Source organism: Saimiri boliviensis, chromosome 14 (genome assembly GCF_048565385.1).
Source record: "Saimiri boliviensis isolate mSaiBol1 chromosome 14, mSaiBol1.pri, whole genome shotgun sequence".
NCBI lineage: Eukaryota > Metazoa > Chordata > Mammalia > Primates > Cebidae > Saimiri > Saimiri boliviensis.
Window position 1 is genome coordinate 19,246,847 of NC_133462.1, and position 23,949 is coordinate 19,270,795.

Consider the following 23,949-nt stretch of genomic DNA (forward strand, 5'->3'; position numbering starts at 1 on the left):
TTTTGACTGCAACTGGATGAACGATTAGATATTACAGCCAATGCGGCATGTATATGTAAAACTTAGACAGGATGAAATGAAGAAAATTCTTTTTCTCAGCTTCACTGATAAGAATTGCAAACTGCAAAGACTGACATTGTTCGCACACAAGATTTGGAGTTTTAAGATTTGTATAAAGCATGTTCTGGAGCTGCAGCTTTGAAAAAACAGGGAAATACACCAGAGTAACTGGCCACCTTGCCACACATACATACATACATACCTGCTGGTTCCATGAGTGAAAAGGGCCTAGCACTAAGAGGGTCCAGGAGCAATCAGCATACCTAAGCTTAGATATGGGTTTCTAAATCCTATTTCCAGTAAAAGGAACTGGTGCTCCTTTACACAAGTGGCTGACTCCAAGGCTATAGCAGAAAAAATATAAGATAATCCTAGATTAACAACCTATGGTATCAGAAAGTAACAAACTCACCAAAGGATGAGGGCAGGTTGAAAAGGCACAGGAGCCAACTGGAAAGAGTTCCCAATGGCCAAAGCGGAAGAAAAATAACTAAGGATAGTACTGCATTATAACTCATGGAAGAAAATAAATGTCTATGAGTGTAATCCCAGCAAACTTATGGCTGACTAAAAGCTTAGTACAAGAAATACACAAGATAAGCCTTGAACACTTTGTCACATCAGATGGGAAAAGATTGGCAATAAAATAACTGTCTAGTCACCTAGGAAGGATCCTAGGGGCTAGGCGTGTTGGCTCATGCCTGTAATCCTTTGGGAGGCCAAGGCGGGTCAAGAGATTGAGACCAGACTGGCTAACATGGCAAAACCCCATCTCTACTAAAAATACAAAAATTAGCTGGGCATAGGGGTGCATGCCTGCAATCCCAGCTACTTGGGAGGCTGAGGCAGGAGAATGGCTTGAACCCAGTGGGTGGAAGTTGCAGTGAGCCAAGATTGCACCTGGGCACTCCAGCCCAGGTGACAAGAGGGAAACTCCAAGAGCTTATGCTGCGATCTTTATTCCCCACCAGGTTGTAGGCCTTTGCTCCACAAGTCTGGGTGTCTTGGAGGAGGAATTTACAAACAACACAAAAGTGTCTCCTTTCTCCTACCACATGGGTTGTGACCAGCCCTGATGGCGTCCCCTGCCTTCCTTACCTGGGAACTGTGTTTCTTCCCTCAAAATCATCCAGGGCTCTTTTCCTTGCTCCAGTAAGTCAACCAAAACTGGCTTAGAAATGGAATGTCCTCCTTATAAGAAAAGAAATGCCACATGGTATAAAAATAAAAACAAAAGCCACAGAAATCTTTGAGCTTTGGTTAAATTTACAATGAACTAAGGACCTCAAATAAAAGAGGGGTGAGATGATTGAAGAAATGAAGTAGGTACAGTAAAACCCTATTTTAATGTAAACTCATACACACTTTGTCTCTTAGGAGAAAATTTAACCTGTGACCTTATAAAACATCTCTTTCCAAATATTACCACCCCAAAGAAGCTGTGAAGCTCTCTGGAGCCAGAGGCTGGGTCACAAATTCTTCCTCTTAAATCTACCAACATTGTGACTTTGGCCATGTGACTTCAACTCATTATTCCAATTTGACAAATAAACTGGTCATAATGATACTGCTATTAGCTAGGTGCAGTGGCTCATGCCTGTAATCCCAGCATTTTGGAAGGTCGAGGTGGGAGGATCACTTGAGACCAGGAGTTTGAGACCAACTTGGGCAATACAGTGAGACCTCATCTCTATTTTTTTTTTTTTTAAAGCCAGGTATGGTGGTGTATTCTGTAGTCCCAGCTACGCAGGAGGCTGAGGAAGGAGGATCACTTGAGGCCAGGAGGTCAAGGCTACAGTGAGCCATGACTGCACCACTGCACTCCAGCCTAGGCAACAGTACAAGACCCAGTCTTGAAAAAATAAATAAATAAATAAATAAGATAATCACAATAAAACTATCACATAGTTCTTTGAGTATTAAGTTATTATTATTATATATATATATATATATATATATATATTTTTTTTTTTTTTTCCCCTCTCCTCCAAAGATGCCTGGGGACATAATGAGCACAATTGTACCAACTTAATTATTTTATTATTTCTGTATGAGAGAAAAAAAAAAAGCATCCCAACTGATATGTAAAATTTTCATTCAAACGCAATGAAAAGCTCATCAATTATAACTTTCAACAAGAAATCATACAAATTGGCTACAGGAAATGAAATGTGGACTCTTCACATTTCAATGAATATTATTCATCCAGTCCAGCACTATATAAGTCACAGGGGTTTTTATACTCAGAGTAAATCATGAATCTGCGTCTGTTGTCCCTGCAGGTGGATCAGATGATGACAAAGCATATCTGTAGGCATTTTAGAAATATACGCCATAGCCGGGCGCAGTCGCTCAAGCCTGTAATCCCAGCACTTTGGGAGGCCAAGGCGGGTGGATCACAAGGTCAAGAGATCGAGACCATCCTGGTCAACATGGTGAAACCCCGTCTCTACTAAAAATACAAAAAAAAAAAAATTAGCTGGGCATGGTGGCACGTGCCTGTAATCCCAGCTACTCAGGAGGCTGAGGCAGGAGAATTGCCTGAACCCAGGAGGCGGAGGTTGCGGTGAGCCAAGATCACGCCATTGCACTCCAGCCTGGGTAACAAGAGCGAAACTCCGTCTCAAAAAAAAGAAGAAGAAATATACACCATAGGAAACCAGGATTCCTGGACAATGGTTATTCATGGACTAATAATACATAATTTCATAATAAGAATACATAATTTTAAACAAGCCTCTTGGATATTAGGCAATCATAAGGGGCAGGAGGACGCGTGACTATCTCTAAAGGATGAAGAAAATGATGGTGCTTGGTGGCACAGCCATTGTCAAACTGACAGAGCTGAAACCTTTCTCTAAGAACAGGAAGGAGAAATTCAAGTATGTCTCAAAATACAGCCTTGAAATTCACTGTGTTGAAAGGTAACATATCACAGATCACATTTTAAATTACTTGAGACAAATAAACTTACCCAGTGAGACTAGATTTCTATAGTTCTCCAACATCACATCCCTGTATAAGTCCCTCTGATGAGGGTCCAGGTATTCCCACTCCTGCCGAGAGAAGTCTATGGCCACATCCCTGAATGTCACTAATTCCTGAAACTGCAAACCCATGCATTACAAAATTTTGAAAACATTTTAAAGATGGAAAGACAGGAGATTAGAAGAGCACATTAGAGAGAAGGAGTGATATAGTATATGTAGCTAATGACTGGTAGCAGACTAAAGCAGCATGTCTACATATTCCTAAAGAATCCTATTGCCACAGACAAATCTTTCTGCATGTTGGGGGTTACACAATAATTCAGACCTCCTGAGGAATGGATAAAATAAAATTCAATAAAGTTTTAAATACACAACTACATAGTCTGCTAGTTGTGTGATGCTTAAATTCCCAATAAACATGAGTTTCTATTTTTCCTTTAACAGTTAAAAAAAAATGGGATGTCCTTGCCAAATTTAATAATGTCCATATTTTATTATTTTGTTCTATTTATTCATTTATTTGAGACATAGTCTCACTCTGTTGCCCAGGCTGGAATATAGTGACTCAAACACGGCTCACTGCAATCTCGACTGCCAGGCCCAGCCTTTCAAGTAGTTGGAACTACAGGTGTACAACACATGCCCAATTAATTTTGGTATTTTTTGTAGAGACACAGTTTCATCATGTTGCTCAGGCTGGTCTCAAACTCCTGGGCTCAAGCAATCCACCTGCCTCAGTCTCCCAAAGTTCTAGGATTACAAGCGTGAGCCACTGGCCAATCGCCATATTAAAAAAAAAAAAAAAAAAGCTTTTAGACTTTTCCACAAGCTTCAAGTTATATCATTATGTCAGAGTACACCACAGCATTTTTTTTTCTTTTGACAAATATATTTTGTATTTACTGTGCAACGATCAGTTTTATCGCGAATATTTCAGACTTAATCCATCTTTTTCCTTCATATATGTTTTTGGTTTTTTGGGTTTTTTTTTTTTTTTTTTTTTGAGACAAAGTATCACTCTCATTGCGCAGGCTGGAGTGCAATGGTGGGATCTTGGCTCGCCACAACCTCCGCCTCCTGGGTTCAAGCGATTCTCCTGCCTCAGCCTCCCAAGTAGCTGATATTACAGGCATGTGCCACCACGCCCAGCTAATTTTGTATTTTTAGTAGAGATGGGGTTTCTCCATGTTGGTTAGGCTGGTCTCAAACTCCCGACCTCAGGTGATCCGCCCACCTTGGTCTCCCAAAGTGCTGGGATTATAGGCCTAAGCCCCCAAACCAAGCCTACCTTCATGTAAGTATTTTTGTTTTTTGTTTTTTGTTTTTTTTTTAGACGGAGTTTCGCCCTTGTTACCCAGGCTGGAGTGCAATGGCACGATCTCGGCTCACCGCAACCTCCGCCTCCTGGTTTCAGGCAATTCTCCTGCCTCAGCCTCCTGAGTAGCTGGGATTACAGGCACGTGCCACCATGCCCAGCTAATTTTTTGTATTTTTAGTAGAGACGGGGTTTCACCATGTTGACCAGGATGGTCTCGATCTCTCGACCTCGTGATCCACCCACCTCGGCCTCCCAAAGTGCTGGGATTACAGGCTTGAGCCACCGCGCCCGGCGCCATATAAGTTTTTTAAATCTTTTGTGTATGCGTGTGTGACAGGTTCACTCAGTTGCCCAGGCTGGAGTGCAGTGCCACAATCACAGCTCACTGCAGCCTTGACCTCCCAAGCTCAAGGAATCCTCCTGCCATAGCCTCCTGAGTAACTGGGACTACAGGTGCAAGCCACCACATCCAGCTGATTTTGTACTTTTTTTGTAGAAATAGGGGTGTTGCTTTTTTGCAAGGGGTCTCAAACTCCTGGCCTCAAGTGATCCTCCTGCCTCAGCCTCCCAAAATGCTGGGATTACAGGCATGAGCCACCATGGTTAGCCTACCTTCATATACTTTGTTGGACAACATTTCAAAGGTCTTCTCCAATTCTGGAAATCAACATATTGACAACTCAGGATACTATTCTCATTTATCACCATCTTCCATCACTTAATACTTTTCTTTTTTTTTTTTTTTGAGACAGAGTTTCGCTCTTGTTACCCAGGCTGGAGTGCAATGGCGCGATCTCGGCTCACCGCAACCTCTGCCTCCTGGGTTCAGGCAATTCTCCTGCCTCAGCCTCCTGAGTAGCTGGGATTACAGGCACACGCCACCATGCCCAGCTAATTTTTTGTATTTTTAGTAGAGACAGGGTTTCACCATGTTGACCAGGATGGTCTCGATCTCTTGACCTCGTGATCCACCCGCCTCGGCCTCCCAAAGTGCTGGGATTACAGGCGTGAACCACCACGCCCGGCTCACTTAATACTTTTCTTATTCCAGAATGTATACTGATATAGGACGACTCATAATCAAAAAGATGTCACCCAAGTTCGACAGAACATATTCAACCACAAAATAAAAACTTGTCTCTCATTAATTCTTTGGCAAGATCCATGTATATATCCAACAATTCTAAAATTCTCAAAGAATATGAGCTCTCATCACATACTAAGACAGACCAATTGATAACCAAATCCTATCCTATTTGCCTAGAAAACTCAGGTCTATGGATAATGTCAAAGCCTACCTAGGGTATCCAAATAGGAGCAACATCTCTAATTCACTAAACTAAGGACGTATAAAGGAAGCTCAAATAGTTCCCTGTTGAGACTTCACTCCTTTACTGCTCTATCATAGCCTTTGGTTGAAGAATAAGCATAGAAGTATTGAATACATCTGGCCGGGCGCGGTAGCTCAAGCCTGTAATCCCAGCACTTTGGGAGGCCGAGGCGGGTGGATCACGAGGTCAAGAGATCGAGACCATCCTGGTCAACATGGTGAAACCCCATCTCTACTAAAAATACAAAAAATTAGCTGGTCATGGTGGCGCGTGCCTGTAATCCCAGCTACTCAGGAGGCTGAGGCAGGAGAATTGCCTGAGCCCAGGAGGCGGAGGTTGCGGTGAGCCGAGATCGCGCCATTGCACTCCAGCCTGGGTAACAAGAGCGAAACTCCGTCTCAAAAAAAAAAAAAAAAAAAAAAGAAGTATTGAATACATTTGACCATAAATATAAAAGTGGACAGAAAATACTCATGGGGAGAAAACTCAGTTATTTGCTATCACTATTCACCACATTAGAAGAAAGTAGGGAGCAGATAACTGAAGGACTTCTTAAATAGGAAGTTTTAGGTTAATGAAAAAATCCACATAACCTACGATCATATTGCAAGAAAACAGAATTAATCAACTTACACAGATCATGGTTTTAGAACTGTAAGACCCGATCAGTCCTACTTGGCAGAGTTCCGATACTGGAAAAATTCAAACTCCTGAGAATCCAGAGCTGAGAGAAGAAAAGAACATTAGTGTTCCCAGTATGACTTAATTTAATAAAATCTTTCTGCTCCTCTATTTCTCTTTCCAAATTAATCCCTCACAAGTGAACACATAACATAGGGAAAAACAGACAATGGATCTAAGCATTCCCTCAAACCCCAGGAAACCCAGCTATCCAAAGGTAGTTTTACAGTAAGTCACTTGCTCACTAAAACCAGATCCAGACATGATAGCAAGGGGCTTTCTGGACGAGACTCCAATTTGGGAAGGCTGATCTAGGAGATTAAACTGCTCAGTTTCTCCATGAGAAGATTCACTTGCCTTTATTCCCACCTTTCAAGACTGAAAGAGGACTTATCATTCAAACTTGAGGCCCTTCTTTTTTTTTTTTTTTTTTATTTGAGATAGAGTCTCGCTCTGTTACCTGGGTTGGAGAGCAATGGGGAGATCTTGGCTTACCACAACCTCCGCTTCCAGGGTTCAAGTGATTCTCCTGCCTCAGCCTCCTGACTAGCTGGGACTACAGGTGTGCACCATCATACCCAGCTAATTTTTTTGTGTGTTTTTGGTAGAGACAGGGTTTCACTACATTGGCAGGGCTGGTCTTGAACTCCTGGCCTCAGGTGATTCTCTGACCTTGGCCTCCCAAACTATTCCTATTACAGGTGTATGCCACCACACCTGGCCTCAAGCTAGAACCTCTTCTATGGCATCAGAATCAGTTGAAATTGGTCAAAATATGAGAGAGAGCACAACACAGGAGGAAATGGTTAGGACTGGTTCTGTGTTGAGTACAAACTGCCTTGCAAAATAAAAAATATTCATGTAATAGAATACCAAGAAACTACCAGATGCTAAGTAGGGAAACATATTTAATAAAAATAAAAAAATTCAGATATACTGTCCACAGAAAATTAAGATAAAAAATAGAATGTATAATATCATTGAATCATTAAAAAGAGAGACAAGCATTGAGAGACAGGTTATAGGACATCAATACATTGAAAAAGTCTGGTAATTTATTTGTTCTGTTACATTACATGATCATATGTTACCATTACTTTCCTTTTAGTTGCTATCTTGATATTCTTTTGAATATATTTCATAATCATTTTAACATTGTTCATACAATAACTCAAAAAATACATGTGTACACCCACAAACACACACACACAAATGTGTGTATTAAAAGGTGGGTTTATTTTGCTACATAGTCACAGTGTCGTACAGGATACTGCTAAATTCTTGCTCTCTCTCTCTCTCTTTTTTTTTTAAAGGGGCAGGGGTCTTGCTGTGTCACCCAAGCTGGAGTACAGTGGTGTGATCATAGCTCACTGCAAACTCAAGCTTCTGGGTTCAAGTAAGCCTACTGCCTCAGGCTCCTGAGTAGCTGGGACTAAAGATGTGCACCATCATGCCTGGCTAATTCTAAAAATTTTTTTAGAGACAGGTTCTTACTATGTTACCTAGGTTGTTCTCAAACTCTGGGGCTCAAGAGATCCTCCCTCCTAGGCCTCCCAAAGTGTTGGGATTACAGGCATGAGCTACCATGCCTGGCCCAGTCTCGCTTTTTATCTAACATCACTTGAAGAAAAAATTAGACAGTAAAACCTTGCAGAATACATTCACTAGCTTCCATATAGATTCCATGGGCTTAGTTACAAGAATGACCAGAATCTAATCAATGCCACCTCCACATGAATTCCCAAGACATATCACCTGACTCTCTCTAGTGGTTTTCACTATACACTGACTTACCCTTTCCTATTTACAATTTATGACCCTTGCTTGATTATTAGCATTTTAAAGTTGTGACTAGCCATAGTCAGAGCAATCAGACAAGAGAAAAAAATAAAGTATATCCAACTTGGTAAGGAGGAAGTCAAGCTCGCTGTTCACCAATGATATAATCATATACCTAGAAAACCCTAAAGACTCATCCAAAAAGCCCCTAGATCTGATAAATAAATTCAGTACAGTTTCAAGATACAAAATTAATGCACACAAATCAGTAGAACTGCTATACACCAGCATCAATCAAGCTGAGAATCAAATCAAGAACTCAAACCCTTTTACTATAGCTGCAAAAAAATAAAATACTTTGGAATACACCTAATCAAGGAGGTGAAAGATCTCTATAAGGAAAACTACAAAACACTGCTGAAAGAATCATAGATGACACAAACAGATGAAAACACAACCCATGTTCATGGATGGATAGAATCAATATTGCAAAAATGACCATACTGCCAAAACTGATCTATAAATTCAGTGCAATTCCCATCCAAATACCACCATCATTCTTCACAGAACTAGAAAAAAAAACAATCCTAAAATGCGTATGGAACAAAAAAAGAGACAGCATAGTCAAAGTGAGACTAAGCAAAAAGAACAAATCTAAAGGCATAACATTACTTGACTTCAAACTATACTACAAGTCTCTAACTACCAAAACAGCATGGTACTAGTAAAAAACCGGCATATGGACCAATGGAACAGAATAGAGAACTTAGAAATAAAGAAAAATACTTATAGCCAACTGATCTTCAACAAAGTAAACAAAAACATAGTAGGGAAAGGACTATTCAACAAATGGTGCTGGGATAATTAGCAAGCGACGTGTAGAAGAATGAAACTGGAGCCTCATCTCTCACCTTATACAAAAATCAATTCAAGGTGGATCAAAGACTTAAATCTAAGACCTGAAACCATAAAAATTCTAGAAGACAACATTGGAAAAACTCTTCTAGACATTGGCTTAGGCAAACAGTTCATGACCAAGAACCCAAAAGCAAATGCAACACAAGCAAAGATAAATAGACTTAATTAAACTTTTTGGACTTAAGTAAACCGAAAAGCTTCTGCACAGCAAAAGAATCATCGGAGTAAACAGACAACCCCCTGAGTAGTAAAAAAATATTCACAAACTATACATTGTATGTAAGCATACAATTCTCTTCAATAAACAATATTAGACAAGAATCTAACAGCAGCCTAAATCCTGCTCTTCAGTAGGACATGGTGATTTCTATGCCTCTTCCTAACTTTTACTATCTATCTCATGTTTCAGCTGTTATCTATTCTGAGTGTCTATTGTGTGAACAGTGTTTCCAATACGATAGATACAATAGATCTAAATTTCATACCATAGGTACTTAGAAGCACTTGGACATCAGAGATTATTTCTACATTCTGTGAAATGAAACTGAATCGTTTTATTTGCATATATATATATGTAATTTATTTTTAGATGGAGTCTCACTCTATTGCCCAGAACTACTGTTTGATCCAGCAATACCACTAATGGGTATCTACCCAGAGGAAAAGAAGTCACTATAAAAATTTTTTTTAACGATAGAGATGGGGGGTCTCACCATGTTGGCCAGGCTGGTCTCGAACTCCTGGCATCAAGTGATCTGCCAGCCTCAGCCTCCCAAAGTGCTGAGATTTCAAGCGTGAACCACCGCACCCAGCCAGAAGTCATTATATGGAAAAAGTCCCAAAATGCTGGGATTATGGGCATAAGCCACCATGCCCAGCCAAATATAACAATGTTAATGAGATTCAGCTCAATGGCTCCCAACATCTACTAGAAATAAAGTAGATTGTTATTAGGACATTCAGACACATTTTAGACGAAGGAACGCATGCCCTAAAACTGGTAATCTTATGAAAGAAAAAAAGGCAAGTAGCATAAACCCTGATTTTTAGATGTGAAAGAACTTTTTCCTCCTCATCAGAGTCCTTTTGAGAAACAGCAGGACCAGGGAGGGAGAAGAGAATCATGAGTTATCAGGCTTTCATTGAAGCACGGAAAGCCTGGATACACAATACCCTCCACAACTTCCCTGTTCACACACTTGAACACATGGAGGTGGCAGGGAGGCTGGAATCTGGGTATGAGTTCACAGCAGGTTCCTGGGGTCACAGCTCTGGGAAAGAAAAGGTTCTGAGACAAGCAGCTTGCTCTCAGAGCTCACTAGGAAATAACCTCGCAGGCGTTTCCAAACTCACGGCAAGTCAGTGCCTTCTTGCTGGAAAATTTCACTTAGAATTAGAATCCAACTTCCCTCTCGCAGACATTTTGTGTGTGTGTCAGCCACAAGCGGCTATGAGGAGAGAGGGGAGCTACAGCCACAACTCAATGTGCCACCGCATCAACGCACCTCATATCCCCGTCATTCAAGCACAGTCACTCACCTGTCACAGCCTCACACCCGCACCTACTGTCAAGGAGGCACATCCCAGCCTCTCATACGCAGTTTCTCTCACACACTCTCAAACATTCCTCATCTGACATATACAACATTCTCTCACGTACGCACTCAAAACCCTCTGCCGCTCATGCACCCACAGGCCTGAGATTCCGATAACAACTGGTCATCCACACAACAGGCTTCCACTGTTTAAGGGCTTCCTCCACCAAACTGGACGATGCAGGTTGGGCTCCAATTTAACTTGATTGCCCAGAGCCCCGCCTGCGAGTACACTGTGCCTATTATATCCCGAAATGAGTTCAACTCACCTTGCAAAAGAGCCACGCGAAAACGGAAGGGAAGCCATAGACTGGGTGTTCCCGCTGCCCTCTGGGAAATGTAGTTCAAGCCTAAAGATCCATGACCGTGGTAGCTGGTGGTAACAGTGGCTCGGAACCCCAAATCCCAATTAGATCGCAGGACCGCCGGACGCTGGCTCCGGGAGGTTTCAGAGTTCCCTCTACTAGGAGTGCGCAGACGCAGAGACTAGCGCGGAGAAGACAGCTGAAGCGAAGGCGTGTCCGACTTGGTTTCGGAGTCCTGAGGGTTTCAGTGCACCCAGAAGGCTGAGAAGGGGAATCCGAATTCGGGGCTGCCTGAAGCCTCGGGCTGTGCGTGTAGAGCCGGTCGGGGAGAGTTAAGGTGTGGCCGCGAGGGCCAGCGCGGGGGACTGGGTGTGAACTCCCGAGGGCGGGGACTCTGCTCTGTGTCCCCTGAGGAGGTCCAGCCTTGCTATAAGATAGGAGAAAAGTAGCTTTCTAAAACTGGAAAAATAATAATTGTATGTTTTATTTATTTATGGAGTACAATATGCTGTTTTGATCCTTGTTTACGATGTAGGATGATTAAATCAAGCTAATTAAATCTATCACCTTACTTTTTTGTGGTAAAAAATTTTTTTAATCTACTCTTTTAGCAATTTTGAAATATATAACACATTATTTATGTTGTTGCTATTCTGTGCAGTCAATTACTAAAGTTTATTCCTCCTAACTGAAATTTTGTACTCTTTTAGTTAATATCTCCCTTTTTTCCATTTTCCAGTCTCTGGTGAACACCATTCTCTGTTTCTTAAGAGTCGGGCTTTTTTAGATTCCACAAATACCACTCATTTGGTATTTGTCTTTCTGTTTCTGGCTTCTCTTACTTAGTTTAATGTCCTCCTGGTTTATCCGCATTGTCACAAATGAATTTTCCCCTTTTTATTTTTATTATTTATTTATTTACTTGTTTATTTATTTTTTAGACAGTTTCCCTCTTGTCGCCCAGACTGGATTGCTGTGGCAAAATCTCAGCTCACTGCAACTTCTGCCTCCCCAGTTCAAGCTACTGTCGTGCCTCACCCTTCCTGGCAGCTGGGATTACAGGCTAGGCCACCATGTCGGCTAATTTTGTATTTTTGGTAGAGAAGGGGTTTCACCATGTTGGTCTGGCTGGTCTCAAACTTCTGACCTCAGGTGACCTGCCTGCCTCAGCCTCCCAAAGTGCAGGGATTACAGGCATGAGCCACCACACCCAGCCAATTTTCCTCTTTTTAAAGAGTGAATAGTATTCCTTTATGTATACATATACATATCACATTTTCTTTATCCATTCATCCAATGCTGGATACCTAGGTGGCTTCCATGTCTTAGCTATTATAAATAATGCTGCAGTGAATATGGCAGTGCAGTTATCTCTTCAGCATGCTGATTTCAGTTCCTTTAGCTATACACCAACAGGTGGGATTGCTGGGACATATAGTTGACATTTTAGTGTCTGATGAATCTCCATATTATTTTCCATAATGGCTCTATGAATTTACATTGGGAAATGTAATTACTTTTGATGCTGTTGGGAATGGACTGCTTTATTCAATAAATTGTTAGGTACATGGACCAATAGTGTATAGGAGTGAAGTTATATTTACTTAATTCTTTACATTAAGTTATAGTCAAAACAGACTGCCTAATTAAGTATAAAAATTATCCAGAGGCTAGGTGTGGTGGCCCACACCTGTAATTCCAGCACTTTGGGAGGCAGAGGTGGGCAGATCACAAGGTCAGGAGTTCAAGACCAGCCTGGCCAATATGGTGAAACCCTGTCTCTACTAATATATCTATTTGAGACTATATCTATTGGTATAGATATTATATTACTAGTATAAGTATCTCTTTGAAATTGTGCTTTCAGTTTCCCAGAGTATCTATGTAGATGTGGAATTGCTGGATACATGGTAATTCTATTTTTAATTTTTTTTTTTTTTTGAGACAGTTGAGTCTTTTTCTGTCACCCAGGCTGGAGTGCAGTGGTGAGATCTAGGCTTACTGCAACCTCTGCCTTCTGGGTGCAAGCAATGCTCTTGCCTCAGCCTCCTGAATAGCTGGGATTACAGGCATGTGACACCATGCCTGGCTAATTTTTATATTTTTAGTGGAGATGGGGTTTTACCATGCTGGCCAGGCTAGTATCAAACTCACGTGATCCACCCCTCTCAGCCTCCCAAAATTCTGGGATTACAGGCTTGAGCCACCACAGCTGGCCTCTATTTTCAAATTTTTTAGGAATTGTCACGCTGTTTGCCACAGTGGCTGTACCTTTTTCTATTCCCTTCAACAGTGCATCAGGGTTCCCATTTCTCTGTATCTTTACCAACAGCTGTTATTTTCTATTTTTTAATGGCAGCCTTTGTAATGGATGTAAAGTAGTATCTCATTGTAGATCTGATTAGCATTTCTCTAATAAATAGTGTGCTGAGCATCTTTTTACACACTTATTGGCCATCTGTAAGTCTTTGGAGAAATGTCTATTGAAGTCCATGGCAGATTTTTGGATCCTGTGAATTGTTGGATTTTACAGATTATATATTCAGCATCTTAATCCCTTTTCAAGTTTATGATTGCAAATATTTTCTTTTATTCTGTGGGTTACCCTTTTTAACCTATTGATGTCTTTCAATTCACACTTCTTTTTTTTACTTTTTTTTTTTTTTTTTTTTTTTGAGACAGAGTTTTGCTCGTTAGCCAGGCTGGAGTGCAATGGCATGATCTCGGCTCACTGCAACCTCCGCCTCCTGGGTTCAGGCAATTCTCCTGCCTCAGCCTCCTGAGTAGCTGGGATTACAGGCATGCACCACCATGCCCAGCTGATTTTTTTCTATCTTTAGTAGAGACGGGGTTTCACCATGTTGACCAGGATGGTCTTGATCTCTTGACCTCATGATCCACCCGCCTCGGCCTCCCAAAGTGCTAGGATTACTGGCTTGAGCCACTGTGCCCGGCCCTTTTTTTTTCTTTTTTTTTTTTGAGATGGAGTTTTGCTCTTGTTACCCAGGCTGGGGTGCAATGGGGCAATGTTGGCTCATCACAACCTCCGCCTCCTGGGTTCAGGCAATTCTCCTGCCTCAGCCCCTCAGCCTCCTGAGTAGCTGAGATTACAGGCACGTGCCACCATGCCCAGCTAATTTTTGTATTTTTAGTAGAGACGGGGTTTCACCATGTTGACCAGGATGGTCTCGATCTCTTGACCTCGTGATCCACCTGCCTCAGCCTCCCAAAGTGCTGGGATTACAGGCGTGAGCCACCGTGCCTGGCCTACTTTTAATGAATTTCAACGTGTCTGTTTTTTTGTTTGATGCCTGTATATTTGGTATCATCAAAAAAAAAAAAAATTACCAAAATAGTGCTGTGAAAATCCAAAGAGGATGAAGGAGTGCCCGCATCACCTCCTGAAGCTCCTGCACTGCTGGCAACCGAATTAGAAATGGGCTCAAGGGGGTCCTGAGGCAGGGACGGCTAGGGTCTAACCCTGGGTGTGCCACAGGACCATGGACCCCTGCGAGATGTGTGTTCTTGGGTGTGGTGTGCTGTTCTTTTTTCTAAAAGAGTGGCCCCTCAGGATGGGGAGGTGATTTGGAGGCCTGCGGGTCTGAGACAGCCACCCACTTCACCTAGGCTTTAGGAACCAAGAGCAAAACTAAGGACATGGGGCCCCACAGCCCAAGTAGAGCCAAAGAGAGAGGTGCACCAGAAGGTAAGTGGACTACAGGGAAACCACGCTCGATTGCACAAGCCACATTCATTTCACCAGACAACACACACACACACACACACACACACACACACACACACAGAGGTATCCAACACTCGCACAGAAACACAGCCAGACAGTCCTTGAGGTTGCTGGTTCTGCTCTCTCCCAGGAAGCCACCTCTGGGGAGAGAACAGCCCCAGGGCACATGGGCAGGCCATATGTCGAAATGGGGGAGGGGGGGACAGCTGTCAAAAAGACGCATCCCCATGCCATCTAGGCAAGCCTGATACATTGTGGGGATCCTTAGGGATCTCGTGGTGCACCCTTGGGGACCCGTCTGACGTTTCTTCAGCTTGGTTCGGCCCTGCCTGACTTCTAGAACCATGGAACCATGACAACAATCCCCTGGAGAGGAGGGGCCCAGCCGAAGGCTGACACACTGCCAAAGAGGGCTCCTGCTCTGCCAAGCCGCTAGGATCCGTCCCCAGGCAACGGTGGTGGTCACTGTTACACGAGTCACGGCTCAGCACTTGGGCCTGGTAACTCGCGCCTGGCGCATGTGCATTCTAGTGTCCAGCTGGCGCACTGCAATGTCAGGGCTGTCAGGCCGCAGCCATACAGGAAAATGGTGAGGGCAGAGCCAGTAGAGGCCTGGGAAGGAGGCTGTGTGGGACAAGCAGCAAACGACCCTGACATTTCGGGTCTCAATAGTGGAGGAGGCCCTTCAGATCATGAGGTGCACGCTTGGGACTGATCTTCTGATCCGATTCCGGATTCAAGGATGTAGGCAGAAATCGGGTCCCAGGGGGCTGACTCAGGCTGGTGAGGTGTGGAGGGAGGTCACTGGGGCACAGAAATATAGCTGAGACCTCAGGAATGAGTGTTAGGAGGACATTCCCTGGCCCCATGAGCTGACTGCCTCCCTTCCACCTGGACCTCCCAGTGCCCTGCCCTGGTTTCAAAGCCCAGAAGCTCCTGCTTCTCAGCACTGCTGTCCAGTAACAATGGAAAAAAGGACAAAGGCAAGCCCAAGGTGGAACCAAGGTGGCCACAACTAGAACTGGCATCCCATGGGGACAGATAAGGTTGAGAGTGTCTTAGAGGCCATCTGTGCCAAATCCAAGCCTCAGAAGGATGTTCAGACATGCTCCTGATGGGCAGAGGATGCCCCAAAAAAGGAAAGACAAGCAAAGCACAACTGGGACCACAGGAGGGCCTATACTGGGGTCCAAGCCTCAATCAGATTCCTGCCAGAGGAGCCAAGAGGTTTCTGCACAGTGCAAACCACTCCAAACCCCACACCGGGATCAGCCAGCAAACCAGCAGTCCCTTTTGGTCCATGAAATTCCTGACAGCCAAAAGGTTCAAGGCTGAGAAGCAATCCCAGTCAGGAACAGAGCAATGGGAGACCCTGCACAATGAGAAAGGATGTGCAGAGGAAATGAAATACAGTCTTGATTAGAAGGCAAAGGCCAGGGCCGGGCGCGGTGGCTCACGCCTGTAATCCCAGCACTTTGGGAGGCCAAGGCAGGTGGCTCACAAGGTCAAGAGATTGAGACCACCCTGGTCAACATGGTGAAACCCCGTCTCTACTAAAAATACGAAAAATCAGCTGGGCATGGTGGCGCATGCCTGTAATCCCAGCTACTCAGGAGGCTGAGCCAGGAGAATTGCCTGAACCCAGGAGGCGGAGGTTTCGGTGAGCCAAGATCACACCACTGCACTCCAGCCTGGGTAACAAGAGCGAAACTCCATCTCAAAAAAAAAAAAAAGAAAGAAAGAAAAAGAAAAAAGAAGGCAAAGGCCAGCCATGGTTGACTACCTCTTATCCTATGGGAATCATGCAGCCATCTGATGAAATAGGAGGATCAAGTTTCCTTCTTGGTAGGCGCTACAAGCACCCATGGTTCAAGAATCATCACAGCTACCCAGTCATTAAGAGATGTGAGTGTTGAGAAGGAAACACTCATTACATAGATCTCACGGATCTTCAGAAAGGTCATCCTTGACTAACTGGGAAATGTTTGTTATAGAGGACGTTGAGCCAGACTAAGGAAACCCTAGGCCCATGAGAAACATGGAAAGAGGAAAAGAGGCAGGACAGAGAAGAGGCCAGAGTCCACACAGAATCAATTCATGCCCCTTGTATGTGGCTCCCGGAATGAGGGCCCAACCTGAGAGCTGGCTAGAAAGGCCACAGTTTGCAGTACAAATGTTCTCCTCACATTCGTGTCCTCTTCCACCAGCACCGGGCCATGGTGTGGACAGGCTGTGCAGTGAAGAGGAAGGGGAAAATGAGTTGGAAGCAGCTTCTTTGACATCTATCTGTACCTCTCCCGCTGGTGAAGTTGTGGGACCACCCCCCCCACCTCACCAGACTATAACCTCACCCCTAACTCACCTTATTTCTGCACATATCATTTCTTTTTTACCCAGAATGGAATCTGAAGAAGATGGAGTGTCCGCCACACATCCCAAAGTTCCTGCCCTGCCAGCAACCAAATCTGAAGTGGGCTAAATGGGTCCTGAGGACAGGATGGCTAGGGTCCAGCCCCAGATGTGCCACAGGCCCCTGGGATGTGTCTCTTCTTGGGTGTGTGGTGTCCTGATCTCTCTAGAAGAGTGGCCCCTCGGGATGAGGAGATGATTTGGACCCCTGTGGGTCAGAGCCAGCCCCCGACTTCACCAAGGCTTTAGGAACCATGAACAAGACCAAGGACACACAGCCCCGCAGCCCAAGCAGAGCCAGAGTGAGGAGCACCAGAAGGTAGGGGGACTGGAGAGAAACTGCGTTCCAGTGCACAAGTCACATTTGTTTCATTAGAAACCACACACACAGAATGAAACACACACACACAGAGACATCCAACACTCGCACAGAAACACACACAGCCAGGCAGCTCCTAAGGCTGTGGTTCTGCTCTCTGTCAGGAAACCCCTCTGAGGAGAGAGCAGCCCTGGGTCACACAGGCAGGCTGTATCTCAAAATCCCAGGGGGGACAACTTTCAAGGAGACTCGCCCCCAAACCATATAGGCAGGCCTAACAATTTGTGGGAATCCTCAGGAATCCTGTGGTGCATCGTTGGGCCCCTGCTTGATGTTTCTTCAGTCTAGTTCGGCTCTGCTAGGCTCCTAGGATCATGGGATCATCGTGTTGATCCACCAGAGAGGAAAGACAACAGCCCAACTCCATACACTTGCCACAAAGGGCTCCTGATCTGACAAGCTGCTGGGAGCCATCCCTAGGCAATGGTGGTGGTCACCAGGAGGCAAGCCTGGCTCAGAGCTCGCCCTGGTGCCTCGCGTTTGGTGCATGCGAATTCTCATGGTGGGCACATGCCACATTGTCAGGACTGTCAGACTCAGCCCTATAGGAAAATGCTGGAGCCGGTGGCAGCTACCGGAAGGAGGAGACGCTTCAGACCATGAGGTGGGCACTCGTGACTGCTCTTCTGCTCCGATTATGGATTGAATGGTGTGGGCAAAAGTCGGGTCCCTGGGGCTGGGTATTCAGTCTGGTGAGGTGTGGAGGGGGTTGCTGGGGCACAGAAAACTGAGACCCCAGGGGAGGGTGTCAGCCAAAAATTCCCGGTTCCTGAGCTCATTGCCTCCCTTTGACCTGGGCCTCCCGGGGCCCTGTCTAGGTCTCAAAGCTCAGGGCATCCTGCTGCTCATCTGTTTTTGCTTTGTGCAGGAAAGATAGCTTGCACTAGTCAGGCCGATTTATGCATGGCTCCGAGAAGTCAGGCTGGGACTCCTTTAAAAAATGTCCACAGGTGTGGTGTTGTCGTCTTGATCCTAGAAAAGAGCATGAGGAGGAGATTTCAGCCCCTGCGGATCCAACGCTGCTCCTCACATTGTGGAGGCCTTCACAAATGCAAAGTGGAATCCGAGGGAAAACGACTGACAACTGGCCACACCACCCAGGCAGGAAAGCACAAAGAGGCACACAAAAAGATAGGCCGACGTGTAAGAAACGGCACTATGGCACACAGGGCATGCCCATCCCAACACGCACACGCACAAGGGCACACATTCACTCACACAGAGGCACAGAGAAAGACAGAAAAAGAAAGAGACAAAGAGGACAGAAAGGGAGACACACAGAGAGAAAAATACAGCATTGGCACAGAAACACACACCCCAGGCAACCCCTGAGGCTGCAGGGTTCTGCTCTCACGAGAACAACCTTCGGGTGAGAGAGAAGCCTACAGGAACACAGACACAGACCTGTGCTAGAGAACACAAGAGGCATGACTTTTGGGGAAAGTCACCCGAACACCGTCAGGGCAGGCCTGAGGCTGGGATGCCGCGCTGCTTCCCCTGGACTCCCCCTGTGGTTTCTTGATCCAGGTCTGCCCTCCGTAACTCCTGCTGTCATCCAGAGACCATCCTCTCGACCCCCTGGAGAGGTCAGGCCAGAGCCTCGGAGCCTCCACATCGATGTGCTGCCACAGAGTGCTCCTGCTTTGCCAAGCCTCGAGAACCCATCCCTCAGGCAACCGTGGGGATCTCTGTGACGAAAGAATCCGCTGGTGCCTTGCGCATGTGCATTGACTAGGCTGACTCCTGCATGGCTACTGGAAATCAAGCTGCATTCCCTTTAAGCAATGGCGGCTGCAGCGGGGATTAAGTAGGGGTCGCCATGGGAAAGGGGGTTGTGGGCGCCCCAGGGCCGGACCCCCAGGAGTCCTGTCCTCAGGACATCCTTGAGCCGACTTCTACCAAATTGAGGAGGAGGAGCTTCAGGGCAACTGCTGGGGTCTCTGACTCCTCTTCAGCTCCACTTTTGGATCCCACCGGGTCAGCAGGGATGGGCTTACCATCTGGTGAGGCGGGGAGGGCCTTGCTGAGGCACAGAAAGATCCCAGGGGCCTCTAAGTGTGCTGTCAGGTCAAAATTCACTGACCCATGAGCCCTCTGCCTCGGTCCTACCTGGGAGAAGCAGTGGCCTGCCCCGCTTCCCATAGCACTGGGGCTCCTGCATCCCGACACCAGTTTTCAGTTCAAGTGCAAATAAGGACATGGTGGGTCCGAGGTGGAGCCAATGTGACCGCATGTGGCACTGGCGTCCCCCAGAGCAGGTGGAGTGAATGTGTGTCTCTGAGGCCATATGGGGCGATGGTGAGATAGACCGTGATGTCAAGACGTGTTCCCAGGGTGGGGGGCACTGGTGACCTCCCCAAGAACGCCAAAGAAAAGCAACGCACACCTGGGAACCAGGAGAGGGCCTCTGCCTGAGTCCAAACCACATTCAGGGACGCCTGCCAGAGGATCCGAGAGGTTTCTGCAAAGTTCATCCCACCCCTCACCCCTCCACCGGCTAGGTAGCCCTGATGCAACCTCCCCTGCATGCCCAGCCCAAGCCCAGTCCCTTTGGCCCCCTGACATTCGTGACAGACAAAAAGATCCAGTTCTGGGAGGCAGTGCATCCAGGAGCAGAGGAAGCAAATATCCCCAAGAATGAGACAGGAATTGAAGAGGAAATGCGACACCACCTTTCCTGGAAGCCAAGGCCTGTCACAGTGGCCTACAGCTCATGCTAGACAAACCACGCAGCCATCAGGTGAAACATGGAGACCAAAGGAGCTTCCCTGTGTGAGGCGGGTATGGAAGCCCAGAGCTCCAGGATGGTCACGCCTGCCCAATCAACCAGAAACAGGTTTGGGGAGGGAAACACTCATGACACGGATGTCCACGAAGTTTCTCCCTGATGGACTGGGAAGTGTTCTTAGTTGAAGACATGGAGCCAGACCAACAAGCATCTAGGCGTCTCAGAAACAGGGCAGACGAAGCAAGAGGGAGGACAGCAGAGGCCGGAGCCCAGGCAGGAAGCAGCACAATGCCACCGCCATGGGCATCCAGGAAGGGGCGTCAAACAAGTGACTTGTCCAAAAGACCAGCGTTCAAGTTACAGAGATCCTTGCCATGCCCCATTCCGGGTTCTTCTTTAAGCCTGTGTCGGGCTGTGGCTTCATTTCTCAGAGAAGAGCCACAAGGAGTCAGAACCATCTTCTTTGACCTCGGTCTGCTCCCTCCTGCAGGACAATGAGCTCCTGTGAGGCTCTTGGCCTTGGCTGGGGTGTGGTCGTCTTGATCCTAGAAAAGAGGCCACTCAGGATGGGGATGAGATTTCAATTCCTCGGGGTCGGGTGCATCTTCTCACATCACCGAGGCCTTCACAAACCCAAAGTGGATCCTCTGGGAAAATGGTTAACAACCGGCCACAAGACCCAGGCAGAGACGCAGAAAGAGGCTCACCAAACACAGGCCTACATGGAAAAAATCGCCCTTTGGCGCACGGGGCACATTGGTCCCAACACACACAAGCACACGGGCACACACAGACGGAGACAGAGAGAGACAGAGAGACAGAGAGAGGAGAGAAAGGGACACACATAGACAGACAGCAGTGGCACAGGAACACACACCACCAGGAAACCCCTTAGGCTGCCAGGTTCTGCTCTCCGCGAGAAAGACCCTCGAGTGAGACAGCAGCCCACGGGCACACAGGCAGAACTGTCCTTGAGATCACGACTTTTGGGGAGACTCACCCGCAAACGGTGCAGGCAGGCCTGAGGCTGGGATGCGGCGCTGCTTCCCCCGGATTCCGCCTGTGGTTTCTTCATCCTGGTCCGCCCTCCCAGACTCCTAGAATTCGGAGACCGACCTGTCGACCCCCTGGAGAGGTCAGTCCGGAGCCTTGGAGCTTCCACACACACGCTGCCACGGAGGGCTCCGGCTTTGCCACGCCTCAGGAACCCGTCCCTCAGGCGACCGTGGCGGTCACTGTGACGGGAGAAGCGGCTCGCGCCTGGCGCATCGCGCATGCGCATTGCCTAGGCTGACGCCGGCTCCAGGAAGTCAGGCTGCGGCCCCTTTAAACAATGGAGGCAGCGCGGTGGCCAGGCGCGGTGCAGGGGTTCCCGCCGCAGCCGTGGAGGCGGCTGGAGCGGGGTCGAGTAGGGGGTGCCGTGGGAGAGGGGGCTGCGGGCGCCCCAGGGCTGCACCCCCAGAAATCCTGTCCTCAGGACATCCTTGAGCCGACTTCTACCAAATTGAGGAGGAGGAGCTTCAGGGCGACTGCTGGGGTCTCCGACTCCTCTTCAGCTCCGCTTTTGGATCCCACCGGGTCAGCAGGGATGGGCTTACCATCTGGTGAGGCGGGGAGGGCCTTGCTGAGGCACAGAAAGATCACAGGGGCCTCTAAGCGTGCTGTCAGGTCAAAATTCACTGACCCATGAGCCCTCTGCCTCCGTCCTCCCTGGGAGGAGCAGTGGCCTGCCCCGCTTCCCAAAGCCCTGGGGCTCCTGCATCCCGACACCGCTTTCCAGTTCACGTGCATACAGGGACATAGCAAGTCCGAGGTGGAGCCAATGCGACCTCCGGTGGCACTAGTGTCCCCCAAGGCATACGGAGTGAGTGTGTGTCTCCGAGGCCATAAGGGGCCATGGCGAGATGGACAATGATGCCCAGGCATGAGCTCGGGGTGGGGGGCACTGGTGACCTCCCCAAGACCTCCAAGGAAGAGCAAAGCACACCTGGGAACCAGGAGAGGGACTGTGCCTGGCTCCAAGCCACATTCAGGGATACCTGCCTGAGGATCCGAGAAGTTTCTCCAAAGTTCACCTCCACCGGCTAGGGAGCCCTGAAGCAACCTCCCCTGCATGCCCAGCCCAAGCCCAGTCCCTTTGGCCCCCTGACATTCGTGACAGACAAAAGATCCAGTTCTGGGAGGCAGTGCATCCAGGAGCAGAGGAAGCAAATATCCCCAAGAATGAGACAGGAATTGAAGAGGAAATGCGACACCACTTTTCCTAGAAGCCAAGGCCTGCCACAGTGGCCTACAGCTCATGCTAGACAAACCACGCAGCCATCAGGTGAAACATGGAGACCAAAGGAGCTTCCCTGTGTGAGGCGGGTATGGAAGCCCAGAGCTCCAGGATGGTCACGCCTGCCCAATCAACCAGAAACAGGTTTGGGGAAACACTCATGACACGGATCTCCACAAGGTTTCTACCTGATGGACTGGGAAGTGTTCTTTGTTGAAGACATGGAGCCAGACCAACAAACATCTAGGCGTCTCAGAAACAGGGCAGACGAAGTAAGAAGGAGGACAGAGCAGAGGCCGGAGCCCAGGCAGGAAGCAGCACAATGCCACCGCCACGGGCATCCAGGGGCATCCAGGGAGGAGTGCCAAATGGGTGACTTGTCCAGAAAGGCCAGCATTCGAGTGACAGGGTTCTTTGCCATGTCCAGTTCCCAGCTTCTTCTTTAAGCCTGTGTCGGGCTGTGGCTTCATTTCTCAGAGAAGAGCCACAAGGATTCAGAACCATCTTCTTTGACGTCGGTCTGCAACCTCCTGCAGGACAATGAGCTCCTGTGAGGCTCTTGGCCTTGGCTGGGGTGTGGTCGTCTTGATCCTAGAAAAGAGGCCACTCAGGATGGGGATGAGATTTCAATTCCTCGGGGTCGGGTGCATCTTCTCACTTCACCGAGGCCTTCACAAACCCAAAGTGGATCCTCTGGGAAAATGGTTAACAACCGGCCACAAGACCCAGGCAGAGACGCAGAAAGAGGCTCACCAAACAGGCCTACATGGAAAAAATCGCCCTTTGGCGCACAGGGCACATTCGTCCCAACACACACATGCACATGGGCTCAGAGAAAGAGAAGCAGAAAGACTAAGAGAGACACTAAGAGAGAAAGAGTGACATTCATGCAGGTGGACACACCTCAGTGACAGAGAAACACTTACCTTCTGTCAGCCACTGTGGCTGCCAGTTTCTGTTTTCCACAAGAATGATTATCATGTAAGAGGGCAAACCAAGGGCCCACAGGCAGACCTGACCTTTGTATCACGGTTGTCATGACTTGTTGGGAGGCTTACTCACACACCTGCGCAGGCTTGGTTCTGGGGTGCCGTGCTGCTTCCCTGAGACTCTGCCTTTTTCATTCTGGTTGGCCCTCCGCTTTCTGATATCTGAAGACCATCCACTATGCTCTGGCTTAGCTGGTGCCCAAGCTGCAAGATAAAGTCCTTAATACTCGTCCTTTTTCTATCTTCAAGCAGAAGTGATTTCTTCCCATGACCACAAAAACTGTTAATGTGCCGTGTCACACCTAAAGCCAGTTGGCACTGGGTCTCACCCAAGGCCCACAGAAATTAATGCTTAGCTACCACTGATGTTTATTCTAGGTTCAATGGCTTTTTACTCAGCAGGTTATGTACCCTGCCAGAGTGTGTATTTCCCTTTAGGCAATG

General features: G+C 47.0%; 2 protein-coding genes and 1 long non-coding RNA gene across 9 annotated transcripts in view; all 3 read right to left on the bottom strand.

The window, feature by feature from the left end:
* The window catches only part of ZNF607 (zinc finger protein 607), a 55,664-nt gene extending 54,429 nt beyond the window's left edge, over positions 1 to 1,235 (bottom strand). For both annotated transcript variants that reach the window (XM_074386454.1, XM_074386453.1), the window contains exon 1: positions 1,159 to 1,235. The gene's annotated coding sequence lies outside the window, so the exon portion shown is untranslated. The remainder of the gene's footprint in view (positions 1 to 1,158) is intronic.
* The window catches only part of ZNF573 (zinc finger protein 573), a 29,664-nt gene extending 18,632 nt beyond the window's left edge, over positions 1 to 11,032 (bottom strand). Inside the window, exons 1-5 of one of the 5 annotated variants that reach the window (XM_074386458.1) lie at positions 10,942 to 11,032; positions 6,333 to 6,423; positions 4,981 to 5,025; positions 3,035 to 3,167; positions 1,159 to 1,251 (exon numbers count right to left, since the gene is read on the bottom strand). In XM_074386458.1, coding sequence (XP_074242559.1) covers positions 1,159 to 1,251; positions 3,035 to 3,167; positions 4,981 to 5,025; positions 6,333 to 6,341 — 280 coding nt within the window. In that variant the 5' untranslated portion in view covers positions 6,342 to 6,423; positions 10,942 to 11,032. The other 4 variants (XM_074386460.1, XM_074386461.1, XM_074386459.1 and 1 more) reach the window with 4 other exon arrangements.
* A 24-nt stretch (positions 11,033 to 11,056) lies between these two features.
* On the bottom strand, positions 11,057 to 21,488 carry LOC141581276 (uncharacterized). Of its 2 annotated transcripts, XR_012513850.1 has the most exons (3): positions 21,239 to 21,488; positions 14,326 to 18,482; positions 11,057 to 11,404 (listed from the first exon to the last, which is right to left on the bottom strand). It is a non-coding gene; the product is annotated as an uncharacterized LOC141581276 (long non-coding RNA). The 2 variants fall into 2 exon arrangements; XR_012513849.1 differs by lacking the exon at positions 11,057 to 11,404 and having other exon boundaries at positions 12,897 to 18,482.
* Between the last annotated feature and the right edge of the window lie 2,461 nt (positions 21,489 to 23,949).